At 41.3% G+C, this 12167-nt stretch overlaps 1 protein-coding gene across 1 annotated transcript; it reads left to right on the forward strand.

The window, feature by feature from the left end:
• Positions 1–3205: 3205 nt before the first annotated feature.
• On the forward strand, positions 3206–10976 carry LOC115178340 (zinc finger protein 345-like). The gene is made up of 3 exons (XM_029739482.1): positions 3206–3410; positions 6305–6519; positions 8423–10976. The coding sequence occupies exons 2-3, from the start codon at positions 6321–6323 to the stop codon at positions 10033–10035; spliced, it is 1812 nt and encodes a 603-aa protein (XP_029595342.1). The 5' UTR covers positions 3206–3410; positions 6305–6320; the 3' UTR covers positions 10036–10976.
• The last annotated feature ends 1191 nt before the right edge of the window (positions 10977–12167 follow it).

Raw genomic sequence — 12167 nt, forward strand, 5'->3', positions numbered from 1 at the left:
GAGCTGCCCAGTGACACGAGCCAACCAGACGAGCTAAATCACTTTTATGCTCGCTTCGAGGCAAGCAACACTAAGGCATGCATGAGCGCATCAGCTGTTCCGGACGACTGTGTGATCACGCTCTCCGTAGCCGACGTGAGTAAGGCCTTTAAACAGGTCAACATACACAAGGCAGCGGGGCCAGACGAATTACCAAGACGTGTGCTCCGGGCATGTGCTGACCAACTGGCAGGTGTCTTCACTGACATTTTCAACATGTCCCTAATTGAGTCTGTAATACCAACATGTTTCAAGCAGACCACCATAGTCCCTGTGCCCAAGAATACAAAGGCAACCTGCCTAAATGACTACAGACCCGTAGCACTCACGTCCGTAGCCATGAAGTGCTTTGAAAGGCTGGTCATGGCTCACATCAACACCATTATCCCAGAAACTCTTGACCCACTCCAATTTGCATACCGCCCAAACAGATCCACAGATGATGCAATCTCTATTGCACTCCACACTGCCCTTTCCCACCTGGACAAAAGGAACACCTATGTGAGAATGCTATTCATTGACTACAGCTTAGCGTTCAACACCATAATACCCTCAACGCTCATCACTAAGCTAAGGAACCTGGGACTAAACACCTCCCTCTGCAACTGGATCCTAGACTTCCTGACGGGCTGCCCCCAGGTGGTGAGGGTAGGTAGCAACACATGTTCCACGCTGATCCTCAACACTGGAGCTCCCCAGGGGTGCGTGCTCAGTCCTCTCCTGTACTCCCTGTTCACCCACGACTGCATGGCCAGGCACGACTCCAACACCATCATTAAGTTTGCAGACGACACAACAGTGGTAGGCCTGATCACCGACAACAACGAGACAGCCTATAGGGAGGAGGTCAGAGACCTGGCCGGGTGGTGCCAGAATAACAACCTATCTCTCAACGTAACCAAGACTAAGGAGATGATTGTGGACTACAGGAAAATTATCACCGAGCACGTCCCCATTCTCATCGATGGGGCTGTAGTGGAGCAGGTTGAGAGCTTCAAATTCCTTGGTGTCCACATCACCAACAAACTAGAATGGTCCAAACACACCAAGACAGTCGTGAAGAGGGCACGACAAAGCCTATTCCCCGTCAGGAAACTAAAAGATTTGGCGTGGGTTCTGAGATCCTCAAAAGGTTCTACAGCTGCAACATTGAGAGCATCCTGACCAGTTGCATCACTGCCTAGTACGGCAATTGCTCGGCCTCCGACAGCAAGGCACTTCAGAGGGTAGTACGTACGGCCCAGTACATCACTGGGGCAAAGCTGCCTGCCATCCAGGACCTCTACACCAGGCGGTGTCAGAGACCCCAGCCACCCCAGTCATAGACTGTTCTCTCTACTACCACATGGTAAGCGGTACCGAAGTGCCAAGTCTAGGACAAAAAGGCTTCTCCACAGTTTTTACCCCCAAGCCATAAGACTCCTGAACAGGTAAGCAAATGGTTACCCGGACTATTTGCATTGTGTGCCCCCCCCAACCCCTCTTTTACGCTGCTGCTACTCTCTGTTTATCTTATATGCATAGTCACTTTAACTATACATTCATGTACACACTACCTCAATTGGCCCGACCAACCAGTGCTCCCGCACATTGGCTAACCGGGCTATCTGCATTGTGTCCCACCACCCGCCATCCCCTCTTTTTACGCTACTGCTACTCTCTGTTCATCATATATGTATAGTCACTTTAACCATACCCACATGTACATACTACCTCAATAAGCCTGACTAACCGGTGTCTGTATATAGCCTTGCTACTGTTATTTTCAAATGTCTTTTTACTGTTGTTTTATTTCTTTACTTACCTACACACACACACACACACTTACCTTTTTTCCCCGCACTATTGGTTAGAGCCTGTAAGTAAGCATTTCACTGTAAGGTCTAGACCTGTTGTATTCGGCGCACATGACAAATAAACTTTGATTTGATTTGACTCCGCAGTGGAGCAGTTGATATGGAGGAGGATGAATCAATCAATCTATCAAATGTATTTATAAAGCCCTTCTTACATCAGTTGATATCACAAAGTGTTGTACAGAATCCCAGCCTAAAACCCCAAACAGCAAGCAATGCAGGTGTAGAAGCTGGCTGTGCCGGGTGGAGATTATAATAGAACATGGCCAAGATGTTCAAATGTTCATAGATTACCAGCAGGGTCAAATAATAATATGATTACATTGAGATATAGGCGTAGATGAGCCTGGCCCTTGGTCACCCCCCCCCCCCCCACACACCTCTCGTTATGTTCAGAAAAAGAGCTGTTTGTTCAAAAAAGCACTTTGTCTGTAATTGTTTTCATGGAAGATGAACTTGAGATATAATATGTCTTAATTGCAGATTGGACCCAGGTGTTTCTTTTGTCCTAGTTTAATCTTTTTTAGTATTTACAGATTATGGGGGCATGCATTTTTTAATGTTGGAACTCTGAGCTAGCTTCCACCCCTTTTTTGTTCAGAAAAAGAGCTGTTCAGGAAAATTTGAGCACTTTAAATGTTTATAATTGTTTTTGTATTATGTATTCTGCTTAAAATCGTCCTAAAACTGAGCACATATGACTTTTAATTGCTTTATATGAAATTAACGTGAAGGAAAAAAACTGCAAAATGTATCGCAGAATTTCAGAAAAGCTGCCACAAAATCAAGCATTTTTGGGCGCAGAAATCAGAAAAGAATGTCGCGAAATCCTGTATTATGTTGGTAGATTGTCTGTATTGATGTCAGTATAGTCACTTTAAATACTTTAAATAATGCCACTTTAATAATGTTTACATACATTACTCATCTCATATGTATATACTGTATTTTATACAATCTATACAGCATCTTGCCTATGCCTCTGTCATCACTCATCCATATATTTATATGTACATATTCTTATTCCATCCCTTTAGATTTGTGTGTATTGGGTAGTTGTTGTGGAATTGTTAGATTACTTGTTAGATATTACTGCACTGTCGGAACTAGAAGCCAAGCCTTTCGCTACACTCGCATTAACATCTGCTAACCATGTGTGACCCATACAATTGATTTGATAGTAACATTATGATAATAAATAAGAATAACAGATGCTGTACACTGTTGTAATAATATAACATCACACTGCAGATAGAATGTAATGATAGCTGTCTTGTTTTGGTTGAAATATCTATTTTCGTATTTTTTTGCCTGACTTCTTTCCGTCAGAGGCCGGTAAAATATGCACAATGACACCGCTGATACGACGCTCACGAACATTTCCTGCAGCATCTCATAATCCAGACCAAACTCACTCGGAAAGTGGATACATTTTCCCCGCTTGCTCTACGAGACCTCACCATTTCCTAAAAATTCTTTTCAGCCAAACAATTAGCTACAGGAAATCAGTTTCAGGTAACTGTTGCACATTTTTAACATGTTTTTAAATGATGCTTGTAGCACGGTCTGTAAACCAACATATTCAATGATGAAACGGCAGTGGTTGCCGCGGCCTGGCGTTGTTGTTATCCCAGCTAGCTAGCCGTTAGCCAGTTAGCTCCCAACATCTCCCGTCCAACCCGTGAGTGTAGTTAGCTAGCTAACATGCTAACTTTATTTCAGGGTCACGGTTGAAGTGTGACTTTTAATTCATAGTTAGCCAGCTGTCGTGTCATCGTGAGTAAAATGACTGTTGCGAGAAATTAGCTAACCGGCTGCTCATTGTTTAGCCACAGGCCTTTTGGTAGGCCGTCATTGTAAATAAGAATTTGTTCCTAACTGACTTGCCTAGTTAAATAAATAAAACATTTGGTTTTAGCTATCTAGGTAACTAGCTAGCAAAATTAGCAGGACTAAACGTTGCTAAACTAACGTTAGCAGGTGTTGTGCCAAAAACCAGCCCCCCATAATGCGTGAACGCGCACGCACGCAATTCTACATTTTCTTGCATTTTCTTGGCACAACACCAGCTACCGGTTTATGCAAAAGTCGAATCCTAATGCTTCGAACACACCTACAGTGATTTTGCGCAAAATGGTATGCAGCAACAGTTCAACCTTCAGCTACCATTTCTGTCAATCCGTCCAGGCATACACTTTTATGCATTCGATCAATTCAAGGCAATGCTGTAAAGCAAACACAGTGTCCCATTGGATATGAATGAATGTACTTCTGGTGTACCAAAATACAATGATACTTTTGGTGTGATCAAGGCGTAACACTTTTTCCATAAAGTTTTCAAGCAAATTAAGAAGGAATGCGGACATAACTTGTAGCAACATAAGATGCAAAATTCGGGTTTCCATCAAAATAATAAAATACAGTTGTGAAACAGGCAAGAATAACAGAATACTTCCAGGTCAAGGATCTTTTGGAATCCTTCAGAATAAGAGTCCCGTCATGGATATACTGGATATAGTGACAAGATACAAGTCTCTCCGCCCTAATAATGGGAGTGGTTGTCCACAAAGTGGCACAGTGGGCTGTCTAGCTCCCGCCTATCCTTTCTTTGAATTGGTCGATACATCTCATTATTGTAATCCTTTTTTGAATATTTGATGAGGGTTGTTGACGTCAACCGCCTGTATTCAATGGATAGTGATGGATCAAATCAATTGTTATTGGTCACATACACATGGTTAGCAGATGTTAATGTAAGTGTAGCGAAATGCTTGTGCTTGTAGTTCCGACAGTGCAGTAATATCTAACAAGTAATCTACCAATTCTACAACAACCACCTTGTACACACATCTAAAATCTAAGTAAAGGAATGTAGTAAGAATATATACATATAAAGATATGGAAAAGTCTGTATGTAGGTAGCAGCCTCTCTGTGTTAGTGATGTTTAATAGTCTGATGGCCTTGAGATAGAAGCTATTTTGCAGTCTTTCGGTCCCAGCTTTGATGCATCTGTACTGTCTCTCCCTTCTAGATGGTAGTAGGGTGAACAGGCAGTGGCTTGGGTGGTTGTTGTCCTTGATTTATCTTTTTGGTCTTCCTGTGACATCTGGTGCGGGAGGTGTCCTGGAGGGCAGGTAGTTTGTCCCCCGATGATGCGTTGTGCAGACTGCACCACCCTCTTGAGAGCCCTAGCGTCATGCCATGAATATGCATGGCCATCTCGAGACTCCAATGTTTTTTCTAAAAGTTGTGTGTCTCGCATGTCACGTGTCCTACTTCTATCAGTACACTCGTAACGACATAAGGATGACACAACTTCTATTCGATCAAGTAAACCTTGTGTAGCAAATAAGCCATGACTTTTTTGTTGTTGAAGAAAATCGACTCACTCTCATTGACCTCCATACAAAACTCCCTGCTTGGTGGGCAAAACAACGAGAAAACGGCACCTGCTGGAGGGAGACAGATTTGCAGCCGCGTTGGGCCTCTCTCTTCCTCTTCCTCTCTGTGTATACTTTGTACATAAAAGTATTTCTATAAGATTTTTTCCAGCCTAAATGGTGAACAATGTGTTCTGTGTATAGTCCTGTTAATTATCAGTTTTATACTAGTTATCATACAAAGAATAATTAAAATATTTATATAAAATATTATTTATTTGCAAATTTTTTCCAATCTAAATGGTCAACAATGTGTGTCCTCCTTTCATTTATAGCACCATCCACAATCTTCTGTACGTTGTGCTGCAGTAAAAGGTCCATTCTACTCAGGAACACTTCTAGTTTCCAAGTCCACTGAGTTTAAAATACACACTAAAAACAATTCTAAACTACTTCTAACAATTTCCACTGATAATTATACAGAAACAGTGCAGATTGACAGTTTTTGCTGTTTGATGCCGTCATTGTTACCAAACTTTGTAGAATTTTCTGTGTAAATTGTTAAAATTAGTCCTTGTGAATGGAGTTGTATGGTTTGTTTAACTTTGTATTCATTGGTTTTTCATACATTTTAAAGTGACAACTCTGTGTCTACATCACTCTGTTACCTAGGAATTGCCCCTAATTCTAACACAAGAAAATGCTTGTGTTGCCTAATAGCCTATAGGTGAATGTTTGAATAGGCTACTGAGGATGGGGTGGTAATTTCAATCACTGAGTGTATCAGATATTAGTAATGAATTTGAACTGAATATGCTTGTACTCAACAGCCAGTGTTTTTCTTCACTTATAGCCTAATCTGACTGGCTGTTGCCGTCAATCCTATATTTATTTTATGGAAAAAGGGTTCCTGCTGGACGGGATGTGTGGTTAGCTAGCTTAGATACATTTTTGTTGTCTTTTCTGGAGCTATACCACGATCTAGGTTTGTGAAAATCACACTGAACTCTTTCGGTCTCCTCTTTTAGATCGACCCAGCCTACCATGTTTGAACCAGGTTCTGGTTGTGGTGTTCCAGCCCAGAGAAGCTCACAGCGGGGTCCAGAGTTGCTGTCAGTGAAGCTGGGTGACTGCAATCAAACAGTGGAACTCAATGTGATTGTCAAAGACGAGGAGGAGGAGAGAGAAATCAATGAGCGGGAGGAGGAAGAGAGAGAGGAGGACAGGGACTCTGTTGACTCAGGTAAATTCAGGCTAAGATTCTCTTTGTTTCAGAGAGTTGAACAACCAAAAATAACTATTGATTTTCTGGTTAATTAAGAAATGGTAACTTAGATATGTTTTTGGTTGTTAACTTCTTACATCTACACGTTCCGCTAGCGGAACGTCTGCTCCAATATCCAATGATGGGCGGGGCGCGAAATTCAAACTCCTCTAAATCCGAAAACTTACACTTTTCAAACATATGACTATGTTACAGCTATTTAAAGACAAGACTCTCCTTTATCTAACCAAACTGTCCGATTTCAAAAAGGCTTTACAGCGAAAGCAAAACATTAGATTATGTCAGCAGAGTACCCAGCCAGGAATAATCACACAGCCATTTTTCAAGCTAGCATATCATGTCACATAAACCCAAACCATATCTAAATGCAGCACTAACCTTTGATGATCTTCATCAGATGACACACCTAGGACATTGTGTTATACAATACATGCATGTCTGTTCAATCAAGTTCATATTTATATCAAAAACCAGCTTTTTACATTAGCATGTGACGTTCAGAACTAGCATTCCCACCGAACACTTCCGGTGATTTTACTAAATTACTCACGATAAACGTTCACAAAAAGTATAACAATTATTTTAAGAATTATAGATACAGAACTCCTCTATGCACTCGATATGTCCGATTTTAAAATAGCTTTTCGGATGAAGCACATTTTGCAATAATGTAAGTACATAGCCCGGCGTTACAGGGCTAGCTATTTAGACACCCTGCAAGTTTAGCCTTCACCAAAATCACATTTCCTATAAGAAAAATGTTCTTACCTTGCTTGTTCTTCATCAGAATACACTGCCAGGACTTCTACTTCAATAACAAATGTAGGTTTGGTCCCAAATAATCCATCGTTATATCCAAACAGCGACGTTTTGTTCGTGCGTTCTAGACACTATCCCAACGCTAAATCTCGGCCACGAGCATGACGCAAAATATGACAAAAAATTTCGAAATATTCCATTACCGTACTTCGAAGCATGTCAACCGCTGTTTAAAACCAATATTTATGCAATTTATCTCGTAGAGAAGCGATAATATTCCGACCGGGAATCTGCCTGTCTGTAAACTGAGGAAAAAACCAAAAGCCGGGGGCGGGGCGTGTCACGCGCCTAAGGCTTAGTCCATTGACTGACCACTCAGCATTTGCTCTCGTGTGCTTCAGCCAGGGCTTTGAATGACATCATTCCTGTTTTTCCCGGGCTGTGAGACTCCATTGTTGACGTGAGAATTGTCACGTAAGAGCAGAGATCCTTTGTAAACGACAGAGATAATAAAGAAGGGCAAGAAATGTTCAGACAGGGTACTTCCTGAACAGAAGCATCTCAGGTTTTTGCCTGCCATAGGAGTTCTGTTATACTCACAGACACCATTCAAACAGTTTCAGAAACTTTGGAGTGTTTTCTCTCCAAAGCTAATAATTATATGCATATTCCAGTTTCTGGGCAGGACTAATAATCAGATTAAATCGGGTACGTTTTTTATCCAGCCGTGAAATTACTGCCCCCTAGATGTAACAGGTTAAGTCAATTAGACCATGCCAATTTCAAGTTTATCTTTCAAAAAATATATATATTTCTGAATATATAGGCAAGTTAGCTGGCTAACTCATTGATTCTGCTTTGTATTATACCCCTCAGGCTTCTGTATGTGTAAGAGGGAAGGCGAGTGTCTACCGACAATTTGGCAATGCATTGTAATTTCACAATGGCATTATCTATGTGTGATGCTATGCAACAAGCCCATTGCAAAGTATTTATCTCAATACTCTGTTAATCCAAATTAATGTTGAATCCTGCATTGGTAAGCTTAAAGCCTTTGTTTCTTTGTCAGTTTCTGACCATATATATGTTCATATTCTTACAGGAGAGATCCCCAACCTAGACTCAGTTTACAAGCCCAGTTCCACAGCATCAAGACTACCTGGACGTGGGAGTTACTCCTGCCCTCAATGTGAGAAGAGTTTCAGTTCCTTAACTATTCTAAAAAATCATCAAAGAGTACACACTGGAGAGAAACCTTTCCACTGCTCTGCATGTGGGAAGAGTTTCAGTGAGAAAGCAAACCTTAAGAGACACAAGAGATTACACAGTGGAGAGAAGCCTTACCACTGCACCCAATGTGGGAAGAGCTTCAACCATTCTGGAAGCCTCAAGGAACACCAAAGAGTTCATACAGGGGAGAAACCGTACCACTGCTCTCTTTGTAGGAAGCATTTCAGTCAGCCAGGAAGCCTTAAGAAACACCAGAGAATTCATACAGGGGAGAAACCTTACCACTGCTCACAGTGTGGAAAGAATTTTCGTTTCGCAGGAGACCTAAAGAATCATCAGAGATCACACAGTGGAGAGAAGCCTTACCACTGTTCTCAGTGTGGGGAGGGATTCACTCAGCTCAGGCGTCTTAAAAGTCATCAGAGGAAACACATTGGGGGGAAGCCTGTCTGTGCTTTAAATGTGCTTGTCAAAGAGGAGGAGGTTGAGAGGGAAATCAAAGAGGAGGAAAAGCGAGAAGTTGAGGAGGACAATAGTGGTATAGTTGACTCAGATACATCAACACTACCTGGTTGTGGTCGTTACCCCTGCCATCAATGTGGGAAGAGTTTCCGTTCCTCAAGTAATCTACAGAATCATCAAAAAGTACACACTGGAGAAAATCCTTACCACTGCTCTGAGTGTGGGGAGGGATTTACTCATCTACAACGTCTTAAAAGCCATCAGAGAATACACATTGGAGGGAAGCCTGTCTGTGCTTTAAATGTGATTGTCAAAGAGGAGGAGGTTGAGAGGGAAATCAAAGAGGAGGAAAAGCGAGAAGTTGAGGAGGACAATAATAGTGTAGTTGACCCAGATACATCAAGACTACCTGGTCGTGGTCGTTACCCATGCCATCAATGTGGGAAGAGTTTCCGTTCCTCAAGTAATCTAAAGAATCATCAAAGAGTACACACTGGAGAGAAGCCTTACCACTGCTCCCAATGTGGGAGGGGTTTCAGTGAGAAGGTAAACCTTAAGAGACATGGCAAAGTACATAGTGGAAAGAAGCCTTACCACTGCACCCAATGTGAGAAGAGCTTTAATTATTCAGGAAGCCTTAAGGAACACCAGAGAATACATACAGGGGAGAAGCCTTACCACTGCTCTCTTTGTGGTAAGAGTTTCAGTCAGCCAGGAAACCTTAAGAAACATCAGAGAATACATACAGGGGAGAAGCCTTACCACTGCTCTCTTTGCGGTAAGAGTTTCAGTCAGCCAGGAAACCTTAAGAAACATCAGAGAGTACATACAGGCGAGAAGCTTTACCACTGCTCTCAGTGTGGGGGGGGTTTCACTCAGCTAAGAAGTCTTAAAAGTCATGAGAAAATACACATTGGAGGGAAGCCTGCCTGTGCTTTCAATGTGATTGTCAAGGAAGAGGAGGAGGAGGAGGAGGAGGGAGAAAAGATAGAAGTTGAGGTAGCGGAGAGTGACGTGAAATAAAGGTCAAATGAGGATACATAAGCAACTTTATAGGTATTGAAATTCACACCTATCCTTGCAGTTGCATCTTCTGTGACAGCATGGTCATGGGCAGCACCATTTGAGTTTTAAATCAGTAAGTGCTTCCTGCACAACTGTAAAATCCGACTGTAGCCTTGTCACAGCCAGGTCAGCAGTCGGGCCAATTCCGTAACATAATAGTATCGTCCGTATTTAGATGAGATCGAGACAAGATCATTAACAACTATAGTGGTTGAGTAATAGTGCTATGCCCAGGCCTAAAGCCTGATTGGTTTTACGTTAACTATACATGTCTCATTGTAAACCAGGTTGCCAGTCCGGGCCTAAGCCTTTGTTCCTGGCCTTGACCCAAGCATAATTTATTTTATGAATTACTTCTGAACAGGATACCACCTAATGTGCTGCAGTGTGTACAGTCTGAACAGGTACAAAGCCAAGGTTAGTGATTTACTGCTACCTGCAGTTGTGGAATGTTAGCTCAGGACTATAATTCATTGGTTGACTCCTCCTCCTGACCTGGATGGAATTATACGACCTGGATGTAGTGCACTACATTTGACCATGATTTTGGAATGAGATGTTCGACGAGCAGGTGTCCACATACACTACGTCGGTTAACACTACAAAAGTATCTTCCTTTATCTTTTTTTTACTACAAACATAGAAACGTGTCATTTTCACATATGTTGATGTTGGGGTGGTGCTTGAGATGATAAATATGTAGTAGAATGTTTTTGAAATGTCCCTTTAAAGGTACATATGTTCATGTACACGACTAACATTTAAATGTAAAACAGTGCATAGTAGCATAATCTATTTTTGACTTGAGCTGAATAATGGGACTGAGTCTACATATAGTATATACTGGGGCTGAGTCTATATATAGTATATACTGGGGCTGAGTCTATATATAGTATATACTAGGGCTGAGTCTATATATAGTATATACTGGGGCTGAGTCTATATATAGTATATACTGGGGCTGAGTCTATATATAGTATATACTAGGGCTGAGTCTATATATAGTATATACTAGGGCTGAGTCTATATATAGTATATACTAGGGCTGAGTCTATATATAGTATATACTGGGGGCTGAGTCTATATATAGTATATACTGGGGGCTGAGTCTATATATAGTATATACTAGGGCTGAGTCTATATATAGTATATACTAGGGCTGAGTCTATATATAGTGTATACTGGGGGCTGAGTCTATATATAGTATATACTGGGGCTGAGTCTATATATAGTATATACTAGGGTTGAGTCTATATATAGTATATACTTGGGCTGAGTCTACATATAGTGTATACTGGGGGCTGAGTCTATATATAGTATATACTGGGGCTGAGTCTATATATAGTATATACTAGGGCTGAGTCTATATATAGTATATACTGGGGCTGAGTCTATATATAGTATATACTAGGGCTGAGTCTATATATAGTATATACTAGGGCTGAGTCTATATATAGTATATACTAGGGCTGAGTCTATATATAGTATATACTGGGGGCTGAGTCTATATATAGTATATACTGGGGCTGAGTCTATATATAGTATATACTAGGGCTGAGTCTATATATAGTATATACTTGGGCTGAGTCTACATATAGTGTATACTGGGGGCTGAGTCTATATATAGTATATACTGGGGCTGAGTCTATATATAGTATATACTAGGGCTGAGTCTATATATAGTATATACTAGGGCTGAGTCTATATATAGTATATACTGGGAGCTGAGTCTATATATAGTATATACTGGGGGCTGAGTCTATATATAGTATATACTGGGGACTGAGTTTATATATAGTATATACTGGGGGCTGAGTCTATATATAGTATATACTTGGGCTGAGTCTACATATAGTGTATACTGGGGGCTGAGTCTATATATAGTATATACTGGGGCTGAATGTCCCAAATGGCGCACTATTCCCTCTGTAGTGAACTACTTTTGACCATGGACCCTATTCTGTAGTGAACTACTTTTGACCATGGGCCCTATTCTGTAGTGCACTACTTTTGACCATGGACCCTATTCTGTAGTGCACTACATTTGACCATGGGCCCTATGGGCTATTCTATTGAATACAAAATAAGTC

This window comes from Salmo trutta, chromosome 38, assembly GCF_901001165.1.
Source record: "Salmo trutta chromosome 38, fSalTru1.1, whole genome shotgun sequence".
Taxonomy (NCBI): domain Eukaryota; kingdom Metazoa; phylum Chordata; class Actinopteri; order Salmoniformes; family Salmonidae; genus Salmo; species Salmo trutta.